The 24,295-nt window shown below is 42.0% G+C and overlaps 1 protein-coding gene across 2 annotated transcripts in view; it reads right to left on the bottom strand.

Moving 5' to 3' along the window:
• The window catches only part of COP1 (COP1 E3 ubiquitin ligase), a 181,186-nt gene that overhangs the window by 102,476 nt on the left and 54,415 nt on the right, over positions 1 to 24,295 (bottom strand). For both annotated transcript variants that reach the window (XM_077332509.1, XM_077332510.1), the window contains exon 12: positions 8,678 to 8,821. In XM_077332509.1, the coding sequence (XP_077188624.1) occupies positions 8,678 to 8,821 (144 nt within the window). The remainder of the gene's footprint in view (positions 1 to 8,677; positions 8,822 to 24,295) is intronic.

Here is a 24,295-nt window from a genome sequence, read left to right as displayed (position 1 = left end):
CTGTTCAGTCTCTGTATTCTTCTTATTCCAAGCAGTGACAGCATCTCCATACTATCATTATAGTTTCCAAATGTTAAAATACTAACCAGTAGTAAGGATTTCCAAACATTAAAATACTAACCAGTAGTCATGAGAATTACTGGGAACTAACTCAAAGTGACGCAACTGTCTTCTCAAGTTGGATACCCAACTGCTTCCTCATGAAGAGCCTTCCTGAAGGGACGCCACCCCCCACCCCCCGCCTCCCTCTCAGCAGCAGCGTCCCTTCGGGGTGCAGAGCCCTGTCACTCCCGAGCTGGCAACAGGGCTTTGCACCCCGAAAGGATGCTGGTGCTGGGAGGGTGCCGGGAGGGGGGGGGGCTTTCCAGCGTCCCTTTGGCCCGTATAAGATACAAACATTGTAGTGGCTCATTTATTGCAGATTTCTGCAAGGAAAACTTATTCAAGAGATACCTATATTTTCTCCAGATCGTACAGAGCAATGAAATATTGCTTGAAAACAGCCATTATTCTGTCTACTACTAGAATTACTACTAGATTACTTTAGGATAATCTCTAGAATAGGATTGCTACAAGCACCTACTAGTTGGTGTCTGATGTCCCTTTCCCATGGCTGTACCACATTAATACCTCATTCACCATAAAGAAAAGAGAGTCTTAATGAATTCTCTGGGCCCAGGCAAGCCTTTGGCTGGAGAATGGTGGAAGGGAGTCCCTTCCAGGCTATTCCCATCCCCTTTTCTCCTGGCCAAGGCAAGTCTCAGCTGGGAGAAAAGAGGAAGAAAGACCCTTCCAGGGTGATCCCTGCTCCTGTTCTCCTGGCTGCAGCAAGCCATGCCAGAAGAAATGGGGAAGAAAAGTCCTATCTAGGGTGATTCCCACCCCCCTTTCTTGCACTTGTGATGAGCCTTGACAGGAGAAAGGGAGGAGAGAAGTCCTTTCCAGGGATTCCTGGACTTGTTTGGTAAAGGTCGGGCCCATTTGGCTCTGTTCAGTTTGGTGGCCATTCCAAATCTGGAAATGAACCAAACTGATATTTTAGGTTCATGTCCATACTTACAGCAGAGTACAACATTATGAATGTTGGATAAAAGCTTCTCTTGGATGTTTGTCCTAATCCTTAACAGATTTTATTTATTTATTTATTCACATTTATATACCGCCCTCCCCGAAGGCTCAGATGTAGAAGGCTCAGATGTAATGGTTATCCACCAATAGGATTACACCACCTATTTATTGCATTATGGAAATAGCAAAAGGTTGCTAAACAGGATTCTGAACCAGTCCAAACAATATTGAGGATTCAAGGTAGGTTACTGAAATGTTCACGTAGTATGAGAAGCATGAGAAGTATGAGAAGCCAAGGAATATGAGTCCTAAAGACAGTTTTGACTTCCAAAGAAGCACTTGGTCATCTACTCAGATCAGTGACAGCCAAGTCTTCATCCAGAGTCACCACTAGATAACCATTAATGTTCAGAGGGAACACTGAACAGCAGGTTACTATCAATCCAAGAAGATGGGGTACTTTCTCATCAAGAAGACAAAAGTCATTAGCTTTCAACAAGCAAAAGCAAAATACCCTCTCTTGGGGAATCCTATACAGTGAGAGGAATGATTCACATAAGTAGCCGTGTTGGTCTGAAGTAGCACAATAAAATCAGAGTCCAGTAGCACCTTTAAGACCAACAAAGATTTAATCAAGGCGTGAGCTTTCGAGTGCAAGTCTGAAGAAGGGTGCTTGCACTTGAAAGCTCACGCCTTGATTAAATCTTTGTTGGTCTTAAAGGTGCTACAGGACTCTGATTTTAGTGAGAGGAATGGTTATTTCAACTAAACCATCTTATTCCTGGAATAGTCACTGAACACTACTTTAACGGAGGAGGTCAAAACTCACATTGATTTCTTTCATAATTTATTTACAGTGAATTAGAGGGGAGTCTGTTTCAGGCTAAAGTGGGATAAGGATATGGAGAGGAGAGGCAAGGAGGCAAAGATACAGCTCACAAAAGGGTCCTGTTTCAAAAATAGGGAGGGCAGTGGGGTGTGTGGATTTTGACAGTGAATCGCTTAACGAAATCCAAACATTTTCCACAGCAAGCGATCACTTGGCATATACAAAAGCAGGATTAGGGTGGCGTCATACCCAGGCGAGGACTTCTTTTCTCACAGCTGTTCTAACAGCAGATTTGCTCTTGGCAGGACATGAATTCTTATAGATCTGTCAACTATCTGCCTGCTCTGATGCCCGTCAAAACAGTGCTCCACAGAAGGTAAACCATAATGCAAAATAATGTTTTGAGAAGAGGTGCTTTATTATTATCATCCCCTCAGAATTAAAGACTATACCTCCTACAGTGCACAATGCCAAAAGGCAAAATCTTCTAGAAAAATGAAGGGCATTGACAGCGAAGCCTGGAGTTGCAGACTGAAATGTAGTATTGTATCCATATTCATATCCTGCTGGGATTTCAATTAAATTTATTCTGCTTAAGCAACACCATACAGCTCCCAGAACAAAGGTTGTTGCTGTTGTTAGGTGCGAAGTCATGTCCGACCCATCGCGACCCCATGGACAATGATCCTCCAGGCCTTCCTGTCCTCTACCATTCCTTGAAGTCCATTTAAGCTCGCACCAACTGCTTCAGTGACTCCATCCAGCCACCTCATTCTCTGTCGTCCCCTTCTTCTTTTGCCCTCAATCGCTCCCAGCATTAGGCTCTTCTCCAGGGAGTCCTGCAGTTTTGATGATATGGAGAGAAGGCCTCTTGTGCAGGCAGAAGTCTTTAGTATCATATAGAAGTTTTCACCTTCCCTATCCAGATCAGTTGTAAGTTGTGAAGTCAACACACTGCCTGAGAACAGTGTATTGCACCTTTATAAATAGTGTTACTTTGTCTGGAGTGCTGCTTGCATGTCCTATATTTGTAACCTTTCTGTACAATTACATTTCTTTCAATACCTTTTTATTATCTGTATAACTGGTATTTTCCACTACATGAACATAGGGGAAAAGTATAGTCCAGATCTAGAATACTATCTACCTCAGGCAATTCCAAGTATAATATGTACTCATCCTGGATAAAACACAGAAAAGATAATGGGGTCCAGCCACCCCTCTTACAATACTTCTTGCTTCAAGTGGGCAGCTGTGTATCTGAAGATGTGTGTGCACACCCGAAAGCTTATACACTGAATAAAACCTGGGTGGCCCTATAGGTGCCATTGGACTCAAACTTCGTTATAAAACTTTCTGCTGTTCTTACAAAAAAAAAAGAAGAAGAAAAACCTTGCCCTTCTTTTTTTTTTAATCACGAAGTGTCATTGAAGTGTCTTCTACAGCCAGAAGGAAAATACATCTGCACATATTTATTTTGCATAATTATTCTCCTTCTAAGACGGGATTTTAAAGCAAGGACAAACAATTGAATGAAAGAGGGGGAAAGGAGGCGGAACACTGCACAGTGACAGGATGCTCTACAGTGGCAGTGGTAATGGAGCAGGAAGCTGTTGAAGTCTCCAACCCCTAACCTGAGACACTGCACAGGGCACAGCTCCCCTTCCCCCTGTTCCCGTATTTCACTGTGAAAGAGCAGCAGCCCAGTCTCTCTAGGCCAGCAACTCTTAGTGAGGACAGAAGATTCAGCATTTTAGGAAGTCCTATTTTCTTACTCAAATACTTTGGCAACCTCATGAGAAGGAAGGACTTCCTGGAGAAGAGCCTAATGCTGGGAGCGATCGAGGGCAAAAGAAGAAGGGGACGACAGAGAATGAGGTGGCTGGATGGAGTCACTGAAGCAGTCGGTGCAATCTTGAATGGACTCCAGGGAATGGTAGAGGACAGGAAGGCCTGGAGGATCATTGTCCATTGGGTTGCGATGGGTCGGACATGACTTTGCACCTAACAACAACAACAATTTTTTTTACTTATGACTAGGAGGCATTCAGTGATAATACTGTATACTTTGTGGTGATACTTTAATATGTTGAGGAAGAAACTGACACATCTCAGAGGCAAAATAGGGTGAAAACCACCTTCTTTTTAACTCACCAGGAAAAATCCGGAGTATTGCCCAAACAGTGAATCACCTTTGAACTGCATCCTTTGCCAACAACTCAGCAACCAACTCTGAAAATACACTGTCAACTATGACTGAAAGTGAGTGGCTAAACCGTTTTCAATAATGCACAACTCCCAGAGTCTTAGAGTTAATGTTGACCGTTATGGTAGAAACGTGAATAAAACATTGCGAAAACAGGGGTAAGATAGATCGTCATCTGGTATTAGTCAGAAGAAACGCATGGTCTTTTAGAGCCTGGTGTTGAGCAGGACCAGGTTTAGACCTTAAGGTGGACTTATGGTGGTTTTGTTGAGAAGGTTGGAAGGAAGATCTTTGTTGTGGATACTGATAATTTTAGTGCTGGTAGGGTCAAGGGATGGTCTCGTAGGACGGATGGAATTTTGGTGGACATTTAGGCCTCAATGGAGGAGCCTAAGATGGGAGTTATTGCAAAGGAGTGAGCTGTTTTATTTGTTGAAGGAAATCATCAGTCTTCAACAAGAAGAGCAAAGAGCCCTCAATGGGTAAATCTTTCGCCCAAGTGCACATTTCGGGATGGACAGCAGTTGACCTCAGCCAAGTATGTCTTCTTAAGATTATAGCTGAGACCCATGTGATCATCTGTGTGCTTGCCTGCATTCAGTTGTTGTTTTGATAATCTAAGTGCTTCTGTTTGGATGACTTTGGCTAAGGACTTCTTATCAGGCAGCTGATCTAAACCCAGGGCTATTTTCTCCCACAGAAAAAGGTAAAAGGAGGGTAAAAAAGTTGATGTGTTAACTGACAAGGTTGATGCATCATCATCATCACTATATATTAAAATTGTTATTTACCAAGCTATTTGGTCATCCTACCGACCAAATAGCTTGGTAAATAACAATTTTAATATATAGTGATGATGATGATGCATCAACCTTGTCAGTTAACACATCAACTTTTTTACCCTCCTTATCAGCTAGGATGACATGAGAACCAGCTCTCTGCTAGGCCTGCCTCTCTTTCACGATTAAAGAAGCTGGAGCAGAATGGGTAAAAAGAATGGACAGGTCTCCTTCTGAGCCTTATACATATTTTTGATTTTCTGTGAAGTGGCGAGGAAAGATAGCTTCTCCAAAAAAGCTTTTGCCATTTCAAGAATTCCTTCTAGAATAAGAAAGGCAGTGTCTGGAGAATCAGGATAGAGTCAGCTTAGGATCTTGTCTTGAGTTCAACATCCATAGACGTGATTTGTATCTCCAGCAACTGTGCCATCTGTACCACTCTTCTGAGCAGAAGCATAAGTCCTCACTCAATAACACTGGATCATGATCCCCAACAGTATCAGCAGGGAACAGTTCTGAAGCCACCCCAAAGCTAACCATGGATCTTCTTCATCTTCAGAACCATAAGGGATAAGGCTTGAATGCAAGATCCAGTAGACAGGTGGCTGTAGCCATTCCACTATTTGACCTGTTCAGGGCATCAAGGAGCATCTATGATTTAGATCCAACCTTGGAACCAAATGAGTTGAAACCGCGGACGAAGCACAAGAAGTCTGGTTGGAGAGTGGTTTGAGAACCAAGAACACAGGTCGTTGAATCGGGGCAGATGTTTTTTTCTGCTGGGTTTCTCAATGTAGAGACAGACTTTCCCCACTAAGCAGCTATTAGTTGGGAGATATGGCTCTGGGGGTAAACTGCTGGCAGATTTTATATGCTGATACATCATGGCTGTCACCCAATTACAGCCAACAAACTGAGTGTTCATCCATTCTTTTCATCTTTGTTGAACACAAAGAACATTTTTTAAAGTGATATTTTTTTCCTCTCCTTGAGAGAAAAAACGAGGAGCTAGCTAAAGAAGCGTCCTACTCCAGCAGTGGCAAAGAGAGCACTGCTGGGTATAGGAAGGGCCCCTTCCTTGAATCGTTATACTGTCAGCTGAGAAAACAGCTCCAACATTTCCAGTTGGGACGGATGGGCTGGCTAGAAAAATCTTCAGGCAGCTGGCCTGTAACACCCATTTGAAACTGCACAGGATAACAACAATGAAATTCAGATTTCTGCACCAATTTGAACAGACTAAATTGATACCATTCATCCAGTCTCAACCATCGCAGAGAAAGCTAAAAAGTTTTATAAGGTGGTAAATAAAATGTGGTAGAGCTAGACAAATTTATTATTACAGAAAACTATTTAAGATAGCGTTGCATTGTTCTTGGAATGCAAAGAGTGGCATTTGTTTTTGTCAGCATTTCAGTGGGTCATGATATACTAGCTCACTGGCAATGAGTGTAGCAAATTTTCATTGCTTCACTGTAACCCAAAGCCTGTCTGAATGCAAATGTTTCACTCCTACATACTTAAAGAACAAGAATAAAGGAGTGTTTCCATCGCAAAAGGGAATTTATACAAGCATACTATAAAGAAAGGTTTCTGCAGCTATTTCTCCCATACATTTATTAGCCTTTGTAAGGGACAGGTTTGTGGTGCTATAATATAGTTTTACTAACTGAGATTTTACTTCCATGCAAGTGGGAACTCCCGGAAGTTCAGGGATTGACCCCCTCCTCCACATTTCAGCCAGTATAATATCAGAAATGCTGCATTATGAACACTTTCCCCTGGCCTATCCTCTATTTCTCAATTTCATATTACTTAGCATATTACATAGCCTCTAGATAGATGCTGTATGGAAAGATTATTTAATCAGCCTTATGGAGGATACAGTTTTGGGAGGTGGCCTGTTTCTTTACACAGCCCCTTTTATTACATTATGTGTTTTACTGGGGATAAAAACCCTCCAGTGAAGTTGTCCTGTAGCAAAATGCTCATGTTTTACAGGTATAGACCCAATAAGCCTGGAAATACACTAGAGAATGTTTGGAATCAGAGGTCCCCCTTTCTTGAGATGTGTTAGTGTTGTCTTGTTTTTAAAAACCTAAAAGGAGACCTCAAGCCATTACAGACTTCTAGACAGTCAATGAAATTCTTTATGCACAAGACTCCCAGGGGCTAATTCTCATACATGGTTTTTACAAGACAGTATTACAGGGAGGTAAATTTAATCTACTTCTCTTCAGACTATACTACGTTGCCTCTTTTAATAGCTCTCCATTCAGCTACTCCTGGTTTTGGTCCTGTATGAACTTTTTAGCAGCTATTGTCCTCCACTCGGATGAGACACAAAGAAAAATACCCTCTTAGTCTATCATGATGTCCAGGCACAGAGGAGGAGAAAATATGCCATGCTGTTGTCTATATTAGAGGTAGTCAACCTGTGGTCCTCCAGATGTCCATGGACTACAATTCCCATGAGCCCCTGCCAGCAAATGCTGGCAGGGGCTCATGGGAATTGTAGTCCATGGACATCTGGAGGACCACAGGTTGACTACCCCAGGTCTATATCATAAGGCAAGTAAGATGGACCAGTATGAGATGATTCAATATTGCCTAAGCTTCAGAGGAAGTATGTTTTTATAGATCTGAGGATTGTCTGCTTCTAGCCCAAGGAGGTACAAGCTTTTGATTTCCTTGCAAACTCAAATTCTTTGGAGAGCAGAAGCCTGTAACTGAGACAAGTGAAATTGCCTTGCTATTCATTTATGCTGCTTTCACTTACCATGAACTCATTTTAAAAGCTGACATGCTGTAGCTTTAGGTATACTAATTAGGATGCAAAGCTCTCCCAGCCAGTAACTAGCCACGCATGGATTCTCGGCTGCAAATAAAGTCATTTAAAACCACTCCTGTTTTATATAAAAATCTTCTATCACAGGGCCTGGAGTTCCCCCTCTGTCGTACTCATCAGCAATAGGAAAAGGCTAACACGCTTAAGAACGCATTCCAATTAAGCAGGAGGGAGTCTTACACAGTTAAGAAAATGAAAATACGTGTAAGAGAACAGTGTATATATAAGAAAAAGATAGAAGACCGTTTCACAGATAGCATTAAAAATCTCCATGATACTGATTATACAGCCAAATCCAACTTTCCATCACACTATTGTCATCAGACCTAAAAAGAACATATCCAAGCTATTTAGAGTCTATTGACATCTGAACATAATATATAGGCTGTGACCTGGGAAAGTCCCCAGTTCAAACAATGTCTTTTCTGCCACAAATTCACTAGGTGGCCATGTTCTCTCCATCATCTCAGTTCCCCACCTGCAAAGTGGGGGTAATGTCGCTAGCCTCTCTCACCTGTTTCTATGGATAGTAGGAAATACTTGGAACATTGGAAAGCGATACACAAATGTTTCTTTATTATTATTGCCAGCAAATGGGTGGTTGTGCCATGAAGAAACAGTAGAGGATAGGGCAAGGTACTCAGCAAAGCTTAATAGAATTGCACAATACACAGCTTATTTTAAAATGTTTAGGGATTCTAACTGATACCTTAGGCAATGTTATCGATATTTGGATATAACGGGACCCTTGTTTGAAGCAAAGAGACATATACTTTTGGCATGTCTACCTAGGCCCATTAGAAGTATTGTCCTCTTAGAATATAGCCCTAATAAGGTGGCCACCAATATAGGTAGATGCTTCACATGAGCTTGTATATGGTTTGCAGTAGGGGAAGGCAGCAGTGGCTCAACACTCCCATCACCATATTCTAAAAGGCAAAACATACCTGATTTTGGAATTACAGGTCATTTCATTCTCGGGATAATGAATATCAACTGCATCCTGGATGACTGTGCCATATTCATACACTTTAATCTTCTTTGTCACCCCAGCAATGGCAAAATAGTCACAGTCCCGGTCAAACTCAATACTGAAAAACAAAAACACAACACCACAATTAAAAAGTTATTAATACACGCATATCCATAGCCCAGACATTTAAAAAACATTACAGAATTGAGAGCTCCTGAATTAGCAGAACTCTACTATCTGTCAGTTTATTTGAAATAGGAGAGAAGAAGAAGAGGAGTAAGAGGAGGAGCAGGGGGAGGAGGAAGAGGAGAAGGAGAAGAAGCAAAAGAAGAAGAAGAAGAGCTGGTTCTTATATGCCGCTTTTCTCTACCCAAAGGAGGCTCAAAGTGGCTTACAGTCGCCTTCCCTTTCCTCTCCCCACAACAGACACACTGTGAGGTGGGTGAGGCTGAGAGAGCCCTGATATTGCTACTCGGTCAGAACAGTTTTATCAGTGCCGTGGCGAGCCCAAGGTCACCCAGCTGGTTGCATGTGAGGGAGCGCAGAATCGAACCCGGCATGCCAGATTAGAAGTCTGCACGCCTAACCACTCCACCAAACTGGCTTCCAGTTTATTTGAAATAAGAGAATGTAAGAGGAGAAATAAAAGCAAAACAACAAGCAAATGGAAGGGGATAAAGAGGCAGGCAGGAAGGACATTTTATTCCTGTCTACGTTAAGACATGTATACGATTCACTTTATTTTCGGGCACTGCACAAATAAGAAGATGGCAGACCTAAGTTAGCCATTGGCAAACAACTTAACACCTGACCTGAGCCAAGTTAAGTCATTTCAATGCACAGTCAGATCATAATTTCTTTACCCAGTAACTCCCCTTACTGTGGCTCCACAATAGCTCTCCTGCAGCTGGATAGTTTTGCCTGGATTGCCAGCCTGTGTTTTTACTCCTTACTACTTTAACAGTACTGACAGCTCACACTGAGAATGCAGGGGGAAGGGTTTGACCTGCAGTGAATGACTATGTGCCACAGGAGAACTGCCAAGTGATTTCCTTTACTGCCAAGAATCCAATTCCAGGAGGACAGCCATGTTAGTCTGTTGCAGCAAAAACAAACAACAGCCTTGCTGCACCTTTAAAGTTGATAGTATTTTATTCTAGCATAAACTGCCTTGGTCTAAAGGTCACTTTTTCAGATGCAGCAAATGGATTCTCAGTATGCCATCCTTTCACATAGGGATACATGAAAATAAAATAAAAGGACAAAGAACCAGCAGGGGCAAGAGGTCACGGGATTCAGTTAGTACACAGCAAAATATTACCATGTGCAAACTCAACTTCAATCAAGAAAATTATTATCTAAAATATTTATTTTCTCTACGATGACCAGATTTAAGATTACACATGTAAACGTAAAATGGTGCAACCAAACAAAAATATTACAGGTTTAAAAAAAAGGGAAATGGAACAAGTCCTAAGAGCCCAACATGATTATGATGTCCAACATTTTTCGATTTCTGCACTGCTATGACAGCAGGAAGATGTCATCGTCCCATTGTATACGGCACTGGTCAGACCACACCTGGAGTACTGTGTGCAGTTCTGGAGGCCTCACTTCAAGAAGGACGTAGATAAAATTGAAAGGGTACAGAGGAGAGCGACGAGGATGATCTGGGGCCAAGGGACCAAGCCCTATGGAGATAGGTTGAGGGACTTGGGAATGTTCAGCCTGGAGAAAAGGAGGTTGGGAGGGGACATGATAGCCCTCTTTAAGTATTTGAAAGGTTGTCACTTGGAGGAGAGCAGGATGCTGTTTCCGTTGGCTGCAGCGGAAAGGACGTGCAGCAATGGGTTTTAACTACAAGTACAATGATATAGGCTAGATATCAGGAAAAAAAATTTCAGTCAGAGTAGTTCAGCAGTGGAATAGGCTGCCTAAGGAGGTGGTGAGCTCCCCCTCACTGGCAGTCTTCAAGCAAACGTTGGATACATACTTTTCTTGGATGCTTTAGGATGCTTTGGGCTGATCCTGCGTTGAGCAGGGGGTTGGACTAGATGGCCTGTATGGCCCCTTCCAACTCTTATGATTCTATGAAGCCAGGTACAACCACACAGTGAGATCTACCACTATCAGGGTTAACTCAAATCTTCTTTTCTCAGATTTCCTGTGAACTTCATGGAGGATATTTGTAACCCTCTATTTATCCTTTCAGATTCTTAGCTATCACAGTGCCCAAAAGAATAATTATTGCAAATGTTCCTGCCTTTCAGCTATGGCAACATGGAAATGCCTACTCACTTGGCTGATGGTGCTGCTACCATCAGTTCTCCAAGCCCCACTATGCAGTATTCATTGCACAACTGCTGTACCTGTCAATAGCTGAGGCCGAATGGGTGGCTTAGAGGCAATTCACTGGTTATGCTAAGTTAGTTAACACCTGTAACAGGTGAGGCATCCCGGGGTTTGCCAAGATAGTAAGCAAAATCAAATGAGTAAAAAATCTCTTCAGTTGGAGGAAGACCCTGAGGTTTGCTGAGTAGAGTGGTAGGACAGAGGTTCCCCCCACACGCACACACACTCAAGGTTGATTAGCAGAGTTCCCAGTAACACCAAACTGGTATTACCAATAAAAAGACTCCACCTCATTTATTTGCCCCATCTCTCCATAAGACCAGTATATCTAATTGTCCGTGGGGCTATGTCTGTGGATACTTAAATCTGGAGACTGAAGCCATGAACAAGCAGGACAGATCTTTCTATAAACCCGTGAGGGTAAAACAGAGGAGAGAAGAATGATATAAGCTGCTTTAAGTCCCCAATGGGGGGAAAGGTGGGTATAAGTAAAACTGAGGAGTGGCGGGGACAGATAAAAAGGTCAGTTTGGTAACTGGAAGGAGGAAAGAAAATAAAGAGAAGATATGTAGACTTGCCAGGAGGAGAGAAAGAGGAAATAGTGTGGAGAATGGGATACAAGGAAATATAAAGTGACTCATGCAAGTTCTTGGAAGTTTGCCACTTGTCTAATAGAATTTACCTCATGTCATGACCATACACTCTTCCATCATAGACCACTGGTGATTAGTAACATAAAGAAGGGACATGCAGAATGCTGTATATCATAATATGAAGCAAGTCCATCCAGGTATTATAGAGCTGGAGCAATAACTACCATTAAGGTAGCCCTTATTACCAGCAGGAGCACATTTAATTGCAGCATCTAGCTTGGTCCCTGGTTAATTCACAGAATAATCTTCCTGCAATATTTCATGCTTACCCTGAACATTGAAAAAAAAAGATTTAAAGTCTTATAACAGCTTCGGAGAAATAAATGTGGATCACAGATAAGGCACATCCCTATTCATCGGCTGCATGCAGATGTCTCATGAGAATATAAAGTATACTAAAAAGAAAGTCCCAACCAGAACAGTGATGACTGCTGATAAGCAAGACATCCTTGTCAAATATGAAAGAGCAGAATAGGTACGTGAAGATACTTATCTGGTCACCTTTCAGCTTTGTATACTTGGCAAGAACTACAGAAGATGAAATGCAGGTCCCTGACGGTAGCAGACAAAGGGGCTATTCCACTGGGTTTGTTGCATGCCACAAACACAGAACTACAGAAATGGAGCACACCTACTTTTCCCACCAAGTCAACTCCCATTTCAAATTCTCACAAAGAAATCTGACTTCAATTAAGCACTCGCCATTCAGATAATCCCTCGCTAAGGTATGAGGTTCATAGCTCTCTTTCCAGGGCTGTGTCCAAATTAGACGTTTTATTTCTCAGGATCATGGTGTGGCTCTTCATGTTTCTGATATTTATTTATTTATTTTTTTATTTATCTATTTATTTATCTATGCTTCAGAGATCTATTTTTCCCCCTATCCCACTACCTCTCAAGGACTCGTGGCGGCTTACAATAAAACTATAAAATCCCTTAATACCCCATAATACTAAAAACCCCACATACTGCTGGTGTGTGTGTGCGCATGCAGCACTGTGCACATGCGCCCACCAACACCGCCGCCTTTGGGGTCACAAGGTAAGAGCAATTGAGAACCGCTACTTTGAGCAATTGAGAACCGCTACTTTGAGCAATTGAGAACCGCTACTACGGTAATGACTGGGGAAGGCACTGGCAAACCACCCCGTATTGAGTCTGCCATGAAAACGCTAGAGGGCTTCACCCCAAGGGTCAGACATGACTCGGTGCTTGCACAGGGGATACCTTTACCTTTACCTATCAGGCACCAATTTCCTCACCAGCCTGAGCAAGCATGTAGTTATAGGCCAATGCAGAGCATTTTGAACATGTTTATAAGAATATTCACACAAATATCCTCCAGCATGGAGCAATGGATAAAAATGAAGACTTTCAGAAATCACTCAGAAACATTCAATCTTCATTGTTTTCTCATTAAGAAAGGAAGCATGTGCATGGCCAAGCCCAACAGCAAGTCAGGTTTTCATACTTTTCCATTTAATTGTGATTAATTTTGCTGACTGAATATAGCCCTAGTAGCTATGTGAGTATAGTATCTGGCCAGTTTCAGAATCAACATAGCACATGTCCAGGGTGGAGTCCAGCTACTTACTTAGAAAAACAGAGTTGTACTTATCTGTAGCTGTTGTTCACATGGTCTTCTGTGCAGGCACATATTGGGACTGTGTGCGTGATGGCCAACAGCAGAAAAGATGACCAAAGCTTTCTAATAGATTAGGCGCACCCCTCCTCTCTCTGCCGCTTTCCTGCCAGAGTGACCACATGTTCTGGAAGAAGGACACTATTCCATTAGTTCTCTCCATGCTACTGCCAGAGACCCCCAAGAAACTAAGGTTCCAGAGTTTATATAGTGGGACAGGAGGGCGGGACGTGTAGTTTATTCTTCAGTAGAACAAGTACTGATTACAAAAAGAAACTGTGCGAGAAACAAGTCTCCTTACCCACAAAACTGAGGTGAGGAAAAATAGAAAACAGCAGTGGTGATCCTCTCTCTGCAGCGGCAAAAAGAACTGAGGGAATAGTGCCCCTCCTCTTGATCATGTGATGGTTTTGGTAAAAAAGCGCCAGAAGGAGGAGGGGTACTCCTAGTGTACTAGAAAGCTTTGGAAATCTTTCCCATGACTGGCCTGCACACTCGCAATCCCAATGCAGGACTCCACAGAAGCTACAACAATGAAATTAAGGGTACCAAACCCAAGAGAAACATTTGCTTTTTAAGCCACAAACAGAGTGGGAGGGTAACATCCCTGTAGCAACAGATTTATGTGCTGTAGAAACAGTGGTCCTTGTTCAGTGCTGTTTCATGGAAAAATTAGGAGGGGAGAGGTATGCTCCCAGGATTAATTTGTGGAGGCTTCCTAGTGAAATTGTATTTTGCACTGCACTCGATTGCCCAGTTTTGTGTGTTCCGCGTCAACTCACTCTGTCGCAGGAAACGGTTTTACAACCAGAAGCCTGTTTCACCACAATGGATTTATTTATACCACAATCTTAATTGAACTGCTGTCTCGGTTACTGTTTGCTGCCCTGCGGAATCTGGTACAGCATAACTAAACTGATGCCATCTATTCGTCTACTTGGGATTCAATTTATACCCCCAGACTTCTGTGGCTGAAAGAGAAATATTGTTCTGTCTGGTAAAGGGTCAGGTTATTAGAACTGAAAACTCTGTCTTACCTGAGGAGATTTTGTTACTTACATGCTTCGATCATTTCCCTCTGCCTAAAAAGGACATAACTTGCCAATAATAAATCAGCATTTAAATGATATGTCTCTAAAAGTTAATGCACTGTTGAATTTTTTAAGAAAGCATATCAAAGAGTGCTAGAATCAGCCAGTGACATTGATTTCCATGTCTATGACCTTCAAGCAAATAAAGGCATTGCAGGGGGGAAACCTATGCAGAAATAAATATCTTACAAATGTTTATCAACTAGGTGGAAGGGGAAATAAACCTTTACTCCATGTCCTGAAGCTCATTTTAAACTTCCAAGATGCTCACAGGTCTAACTACACAGCTTCTATACATAAACTACAGAGCTGAATGTGTCATTTGGGTTCACCTAGCGCTGCCTACTTTCATGAGGCAAACTCATGACACCAGTCAGCATAACGTAGCACAAAGTGAATCTCCAGATACCAAGGAACATCCACAGAGCAATGTTTAATGTATATATGCTGGCTGAATGTAATAAATATAACTCAAATTTCCCTGTTCATGGGGCGTGTTAAGACTATAATTGAAAGATAGGCTTTATACTTATCTGGAAAATTTCTACAGTCAAACGTGATGGTACATCTTTTAGCTTGCTTTTACCTCCTTATTCGAGAATTTGTTTCTAAGTTCAAAAGCATCAGATTGTCAATATTCTCTTGACAAATGGCAGCTTGTTTCTCCCGATTATAGAAGGAACATACAAAGTGCACAAAGGATTTTTAGCTAAAGGACTGCAGCTGTTTTACGCTCAATGAATCCCTGGCACAATTATCCTTTTCTTGAAGATTTCCTGACACAATTATATCTCCCTCCCCAAGGCTGCAAGTCTACCTACTAGTAGCATAATACAGGTCAAGTTTAATTTTAATTAAACTACTGGTCCACCAGTGAACATCTCAAACCCTCTCTCATTCCCATCAACAGAAATCTAGAGAAAGCTGCATAAGTTAATGGATAGCAGGAAGTCCACTGGCATCTACAGCATTAAGTTTTGTTTTCAGGAATGCATTCCAAACATTTTCACTTGGTACAGCTCTTACCAAATGAAATAGGTAAGGTTAAATTGGTTCCAGACATCTGCCCTATATGTGTGACTCAGCATGAAACTTTTTCCTGCTTATGCTTGTATAGGCAAGTATACCACAGGAGCCCATACTTCCAAATAGTGTTTAAAGGCATACTCTGCAGGCTGGAACTGAACTTTGGTTCTAAGTCAGATGTCAGTGTGGCTGTGGCTCAGTGGAAGAGCCTCTTGCTTGACATGCAGAAAGGACCCAGGTTCATTTCCTGGCATCTCCAGTTAAAGGATCACATAGAAGGTTACGTGAAAGATCTCCGCTTGAGACCCTGAAGAGACACTGCCAGTCTGAGTAGATGCTGCTGACTGTAATGGACTGTATAATCCAGTATATGGGAGCTTCATCCATGAGGTTCTACAACGGAGGAGCAGGAAACTGCCAATCGTTGAAAGGAACACAGCAGGAGACTGCACACACATTAACATATTCTAACTTCAAGAGTGCAGAGTCACCCATGACAAAGCCATGTCCTGCTCCTCGCCCAGAAGGTTTAGCAGCAACCTTCTTGCCATATTGCCAGCTGTATCCTATTCAATTATATATCTACCAAGATATGCACCAAGACAACTAGATGCAGTGGTTAGGAGTGCGGACTTCTAATCTGGTGAGGCGGGGTTGATTCCGTGCTCCCCCACATGCAGCCAGCTGGGTGACCTTGGGCTCCTCACAGCACTAATAAATTGTTCTGACCAAGCAGTGATTATGAGGGCTCTCTCAGCTTCACACACCTCACAGGGTGTCTGTTGTGGGAAGAGGAAAGGGAAGGTGACTGTAAGCCGCTTGGAGACTCCTTTGGGCAGAGAAAAGCGGCATATAAGAACCAACTTATTATTATTATTCGCGGTACACAGAGTCACATCCTTCTAAATCCACTAAAGTCAATGAACTTAGGATGCTACTCTGCTTAGGATTGTGTAGTGAGGTGGAAATTGTGGTGCCCCATAAGAGTCCATTATAAGTTGGTGAAAGGGGCTATACTTACAGCAAAAGAAACCCAAAGCCTCTGTCAGCATAAAACCTACAAAAACATGCTAAAACCTTTGTGTCCCCCTGTATTTTACTAGCAATGCTCATAGACCACAAAGAAGAAACAGTTCTGGGGAAGCAGAGTTTTAATACGCATGAAGGCTTATTGTGTTGTTGCCTGTTAGGCAACCCACTGGAGTCACAGCGGCCCAGAGCAGACAACCCAACTCCATTTATTTAGCTACAGGGGAACATCAAGGGAGGACAAAGCCTTAGTCCTGAACTTCAGTTTCTTCAAAGAAAAGAAATAATGACAGCTATGGATGGCAGCAACAGATCAGGGGGAATTGTTCAGATGGCTCTATAACAGTCAGGGATGTATGTAGACTGATCTGGCAAGAGTGCTAAAAAGTAAAAAAATGTGGAAGTAAACCTGCAAGTTAGCATCATGAGAATCACGGCATTTATTTGTTTTACTCATAGTAAGGTGAATGAGGATTAGATTCTCATAAGACTATTTTGCACATAAGCAAACCAAATTTCATACATGATACGAGTCTTATCTTGTTGCTGTGGGATGAAAAAAGATAACTCCCCTCACATTTTTAATCAACTTCCTCCACTCAATGATATACTTTTGAACAGTCTAAAAAGTAGGCTTCACTTTTTTTTTAAGTTCAGTTATTTTTTGAAGCATTAAAAACTTAAATAAGATATGACATCTCCAAAAATATTGGGAGCTAAACAGTATCAGCAAAACCGAAATAAAGAAGATCCTACTAGCAGCCTGGTAGCTTTCATTTATTAGCTTCCCATTTCAAAATATGCAATTTTTTATTTCCAAAAAATTAAAGCTCTCTCAAGCATACACAATAAACTTACTTTCCAATTCATCACAGAACAGAAAATAAGCAATGCCAATGAAATCCATAATGAGACTATTGTTTTAATGTGATTCCATCAATCAAGATGCAAAATAGCAGAAAACACTTAAGGCATCACAATTACTCAGGATTACCAAGCAAACTTTGTTCATTTTAAATGTATACTTTTGGGGCCAGGGGCCAATGTCTGTGTGTTTCGCGGCCACTCTATTCTCCAGCAAATGGCTTAGGGTAGAGATGGGGAATGCTATTTGTGTCACAAACTAGCCCCGGTACAGGTAGCCAGAATCTTATGATCAGGTCACCATCTAGAACAGTGATTCTCAATCTTCCTAATGCCGCGACCCTTTATTACAGTTCCTCATGTTGGGGTGACCCCCAACCATAAAATTATGCAAGTGGCCTTTCACAGAAATTAAACCGAAACTGACCAATGGCGTGAAGATCCATTGTTCATGATTGTATATAAATTGGTTATAAATCGTATAAAAATTGGTGGGTGCCTTCAGGAGGAGCGGCAATAGTGGCAGCACCCCCCCCCCCGGCCAAGCTGCTTGCCCTGCTGCGACCCCCGTGAAAGGGTCGTTCGACCCCCAGGTTGAGAACCACTGGTCTAGAAGAATGGGCTTTACAAATAAGCACTTGCAGGCACTCACATAGCCCTATATAAAATTATGCATATAATCACATACATACAAACCATAGAATATCTGTTTCTTACAACTCAAATCTGTTCCTCTTCCGAGATAGCCTTGAGGATTAACAGAACAAACTCAGTAGAGGGAAAGTTCATTGGTAACAGTGGGTTGATGGTTAGCAGTCCAGGGATTGGCTAGAGGGCCAATTTTCCTAGATGAGACTCCAAACAAAGAAACTCCATCTGGACAATCTGAGGGCTCAGAGCAAATGCTGAAGTAAAAGAAATTCAAACAAGCACTTTTCTACTCCTCCTGCTTCTTGCTAGGCATTGGTATGATTGCTAAAGCATGCTGAGTATTCTTTGACAACTCCTATGGGAAGGAAGCTATTCATATAACCCAGTTATACACATCTGAAAAGGGCAGATCACAGCTGCAACTACAGACACCTCCCTCATTCCTCAACTTTGCTAAAGGCAGTTCCCAATAAAGGCCAATCTTCACAACTCTGTCCCTACATTAAGCACACTTGGTTATCTACATATGTATGAAGGCTAGAAATTGATTAAAGAGGAGGAGGAGTTGATTCTTAGATGCCACTTTTCTCTACCCAAAGGAGTTCCAAAGCAGCTTACAGTCACCTTCCCTTTCCTCTCTCCAAAACAGACACCCTGTGAGGCAGGTAAGGCTGAGAGAGCCCTGATATTACTAAAGAAGAGTTGGTTCTTATGCCGCTTTTCTCTACCCGAAGGAGTCTCAAAGCGGCTTACATTCGTCTTAACTTTCCTCTCTCCAAAACAGATACCCTGTGAGGTAGGTAAGGCTGAGAGAGCCCTGATATTACTGAAGAAGAAGAGTTGGTTCTTATATGCCACTTTTCTCTACCTGAAAGAGTCTCAAAGCGGCTTATATTTGCCTTCCCTTCCCTGATATTACTCCTCAATGAGAACAGCTTTATCAGTGCTGTGGTGAGTCCAAGGTCACCCCAGCTTGGCTGCATGTGGAGCAGCGGGGAATCAAACCCAGCTTGCCAGATTGGAAGTCAGTGCTCCTAACCACTACACCAAGCTGACTCTAGTCATGGGATAGCTGCAGTTTTTTTCAGCAGAAAGCGCATTCAGCATTAAAATTGTGATAATTTTAGGTTTCCATGTCCCCATATCTTTGCACTCTCAATTTCTTCTCAACTTGATCAAAAATGCTTATTTCCTATATATTCTTACTTTGTCTTCCAGACATACTGTGCGACTGACAAATTGTATGTCAGCCTTGGCTAAATCAAATGGAAACTGAACTCCAGTACCAGACTCTTTAGTCAAAATTGTGCTTTCTGATCAGGCTTTCTCAACCAGGGTCTCATGAAAAACCTGGGGTTTCTTGATGGCCCTAGAAGGGTTTCCCAAATGGCTGGGAGTTTATTAGTGTTTTATATATTTTATAAAATGCATTGAACATGTATCAGATGTTAAATTGAACATTTACCTTCACGGTGGAATGCTGAAAGGGCAATAGAGCCCTGCTACTTTTCACCTTTTCCAAAGTCCTACATTCAATACATCAAGCCCATTCTCTTCTCCCAAATACTCTTCTCCCATAGGAATTCAATACATTTTAAAGTTGCTTTTCCATCCAACTTAGGGTCCCCAAAGTTACATTCATTATTTTCTGGACTGTCCCCAGGAATATAAGTACCAAAAACTTACTGCTGCTATAGTTTGGAAATCCTCTTGAAAGTTTGTTAACAACCAGCATTAGAACTTGCTTGGCTTTTTCTAACACTGCAATACACTGACTCACATTCAGCAACCACCAAGACATGCTCAATCACTCCCAAACTACATTTTCCAGTGACAATGGGCATCACAGCAAGCCAATTACAGACCTGCACATTTTCAGTGGGGTTTTAAGAGTTATGTGCCATCCTACCACATTCTTACAAACAAGTCTGTATTGTATTTGCTACAGCAATTTTCTTTAAAAAAAAACAGTAATGCTAACATGGCAGCTACTTTATTCTCCCCTTTAAAATCTTTTACTATTTACTTTCACAGTGGGAGAACACAAGAAATAGTTAAGTTGCACTGACCAATCCACCAGAGGTCACTACCAGAGTGCACCAACATTTTTATAGCTCAGCTATTTAATAAAACTGTTTATCAAGTTCACGGAGGCTGAACAAGTTGCCAGTTGTGTGCTAAAGATAAAAGCAACCCCGATTTTTACACGTCAGTGCTCATGCCAAGGCTTGCTTCACGCAGTCCACAGCATCTGCGTTAGCTACCACAAAAATACATTGCTGGAACCCTCAGGCCATTCCAGTTCCTTGCATATATACAAGTATAAAACCTCTTTTTAAAAAATCAAACGTTACATTTTTATATGTACATGCAAAAGAAGTAATGTCTAGAATAGCGATCCCCAACCTGTGGGCCGCAGACCACATGTGGTCCATCGACTAATTGGAGGTGGGCCACGAAGGATGCCTTCTCTCCCCCCCCCCCAGCCCTTTACAACACACTTCGGGTGTCATTGTCTCCCATCTCTCCCAGATGGGACTATCTCGTTGCAGAGAAACAAGCTCAGGGTTCCCATTGATTTGTCATTGTCATGAGTTAAAATTTCCATGAAAATAAAATGTTCCTTATGTTCATTGTTGTGGCGTGTCTGTATCTTATTTTGAAGGGATGTTTAAACATTACCATAGCAATCAGAGAGTGTTAGGGCAGTGGTTGAGAGTAGAAGAGTAAACTACCCCCCCCCCACCGGGCCTCAGTAAAATTGTCAAGCGTTGAGTGGTCCCCGGTGATAGAAAGGTTGGGGACCACTGGTCTAGAACACTTCCTAAGACATAAAAACATCCGAGTAAGAGAGCTAATTTCTCTATGGCATTCTAACACCTGTCTTCTACTGAATGGCTAATAAGCAAACCTAATTCCTCCTCCACATGCAGGAAAGTTTGCCAATTATTAACCTCGTTTTTTTAATGAAAAAGTTTGCTAAGATATAAAGAGGGCTTCCTTCCATTTGGCAGGAGGAACTCAAATGTTACGGGTGCTATTTTACAACCAGTAATATACTTTGCAACCATTATTTTGGAGCCAATAACGTTAACGGAGGTTGCCACCTTGTGGGCTGGGAGACTGCAGCTGTTAAGAAATTAGCCAGATGATCTAAGATGCATATTCATTACTGTTAAACCAAAAGGTATGGATGATGAATATGCCAGTTCTCATCTGAATAAAATAAAAAATGTTTTCTGCAGAATCAGTAAGCAACATTTCCTTTCAGAAATTTTTTTTTTGGGGGGTGGGGGTAACTGCTTCAGAAATCATCATTTAAATCTGCCTGCCCCAGAGACCACAGTGCATAGCTAAACCTCACTGGATATGTCATTTGCTATTTGATTCTCAGTTGGCTAGGATGACCCTAGTCAACAGTCATAGTCAGAATAGTTCAGCAGTGGAATAGGCTGCCTAAGGAGGTGGTGAGCTCCCCCTCACTGGCAGTCTTCAAGCAAAGGTTGGATACACACTTTTCTTGGATGCTGTAGGCTGATCCTGCGTTGAGCAGGGGGTTGGACTAGATGGCCTGTATGGCCCCTTCCAACTCTATGTTTCTGTGATTCTGTGACCCATGCAACTAAATCTGGGGGGACAAAACTGTAATAAGAAAAGATATGACAGCAAAACTATTTGATAAGAAAGACTGAGGAAGCAAACAGGTTAGGGGGGAAATATGAATATCCTATTACTCAGAGAGTTCCCTTAGGAAATGTTCAGCTGTGTGTCGATTATGTTAGTTTTCATTTGAAAAAATCAAAAACATGACATTAGACACAGAGTGCTAATATAGTTTTATTGGTAAAATTAGTCTCTTACTCATACATGCATCTGCTCACCAGTTCTCCTTACTCTGTGTTAGCTCCAACTATGGTATGGTAGCGAAAACACTGCATTTTCTGGACATTTAGCAAGAATACAATTTTTTTTTACTTATACTGATTTCACATTGAAAAGTTAGAGTATAGCTGATAGTTATACTCTCATGGCTTCTACAAATGGATACATCATGACTACAATAAAGGTCACCCAAATTTCTAAGTGGAAGTTATGGAACACCACGGAAAACAGTGGCTGTTCTAAGTGGCTTTGAGACTCTTTAGGGTAGAGAAATGTGGGGTACAAAACCCCCAGCTCTTCTTCTCTTTCTTTTCACACAAGGGAAGCCCTTGCAAACATGAAGGTGACTAATTGGGTAATTGGGCTATCCTGGGCTATCCAGGTCAGGGCAATCTTAAGATCTTAAAAGTTCAGTGGGGTCGGCCTTGGTATTTGGATGGGAGACCACCAAGGAGAATAAGTCTATCAGCAGCTACTAGACAAGGTGACATTCAGAGGCACTAAGCCTCTGAATCCCAGAGCCAGGAGGCAACATTAGGAGAAGGCCTCAGCCTTTAGGGGCTGTTGTTAGGCATCCAGAGGAACTGGTTGGCCACTAGGTAAGAGAGAATGCTGGACTGGATGGACCACTGATCTGCTCCAGCAAGGCTCTTCTTACATAAACAATACCAGTCACAGTGCAAAGGCAGGCAATGTCTCCTCTGAATGTCTCTTGCCTTGAAAATCCTACCAGGGGTCAACATAGATTAGCTGTGACTTGACAGCAAGAAAAATCTGAAATCAAGTTTTCGGTGCCCGTTTTATTCCCTTCTTTAGGAAAAGCTTAAAAGAATATTTTACTTTCTTTTGCTCAGTTACTATAAGCAGTCCCACATTTCCCCCCCTTGGAGAGTTTTCACATGGTAAGTAAAGCTAAACAGTTGTGTTGTGGTTGGTCTGCATAATTCAGTCCACACGAACAAATTAAGGGACAGGAAAGAGCAACTGACGGCCCCGGCTACAAATCTGAAACTCCCTGCTTTGAATTTTTGCTCATGCCATGAATTCACTAGCTAGCTTTAAGCAATATTCCCTCTCTCCACTACCAACAAATCTGTGATAGTACTGACCTATCTGAAGGGCTCTGTTGAAGATAATGTAGACTACTGTGAATACTAAAAGCATTACTCTCAGGATAAAAGAGTAAAGGTAAAGGTATCCCCTGTGCAAGCACTGGGTCATGTCTGACCCTTGGGGTGACGCCCTCCAGCGTTTTCATGGCAGACTCAATATGGGGTGGTTTGCCAGTGCCTTCCCCAGTAATTACCGTTTACCCCCCAGCAAGCTGGGTACTCATTTTACCGACCTCGGAAGGATGGAAGGCTGAGTCAACCTTGAGCCGGCTGCTGGGACTGAACTCCCAACCTCATGGACAGACAGCTTCAAACAGCATTTCTGCCGCTTACCACTCTGTGTCACGAGAGGCTCTTATTCTCAGGATACTGAACTGAAAAGGCAACCTAGATTCCCAACAAGGGTGTCCTGGGGCCCTAGAGCTCCATGAGACCTCCCTAGCCTTTCCCCTATATCCTGCCTTAATGGACTCGGCCACAAGCTATTCCCAGCATTGATGTGAAAGCAGAGAACTGTCCGTTTCTATTGACATGGGAGTGGCATTTTCACGCACTTATCGCATCTGGGAAAGAGGGTGAATGCCTACTTCTGCCTAAAACTACCTCCTATCTCTCTCCCCCAGTCCTCCTTGAGCATGGCAGGGAGGCATGGTAAGCTAACATTATTTCTGGCCCGAGCCTGGGGCTCCTCAAAGCCTGAAAAATATTTCAGGGGTTCCTCCACTGTCAAAAGGTTGCAAAAGGCTGAACAAGATAGAAGAAAACAATTAGATAACCCAAACCGTTTCCAACTGTTAAACTCTGTCCTACATACAATATCTAAAGAAACTCAGCTTCTTTCTTGGATATACTTAGAAAACTAAATGTACAGAAGTCCTTTACATTTTTGTCATTCCTTGGCCTTATAGACAGCCAGTCTGGTCTTCAGGTATACTAATCACATCTCTGTTTGCAAGCATAGAAGTAAAATTCTTAGAATCACGACTATAAGTCTTTAGAAAAAGATCTTTTAAAACTACCATTTGTCTCTTCCTATCAGATTACTCATTAGTTGCCAGGACTTCATTTATTGTTATCATTGGAGACACAGACAAAATATTAAAGGATCTTTTATATTAAGCTTCTATTGGGCATCTGGATCTTGAGACATTTTTCTTTAGAGCTTTAATTGCCTCATGCATCTCTCTTTGCTGGACAGATTAAGCCAACCCCATTTGATCTTCAGTTAACTTTGGTAACTTAATCTCTGGTATAAATTCATTCGTTATTATGACAGAGTTATTAAGTTTT

This window comes from Paroedura picta, chromosome 4 (assembly GCF_049243985.1).
Source record: "Paroedura picta isolate Pp20150507F chromosome 4, Ppicta_v3.0, whole genome shotgun sequence".
Classification (NCBI taxonomy): domain Eukaryota; kingdom Metazoa; phylum Chordata; class Lepidosauria; order Squamata; family Gekkonidae; genus Paroedura; species Paroedura picta.
The sequence above is the reverse complement of the archived record's forward strand: the minus strand, read 5'-3'. Positions and strand labels throughout refer to the sequence as shown.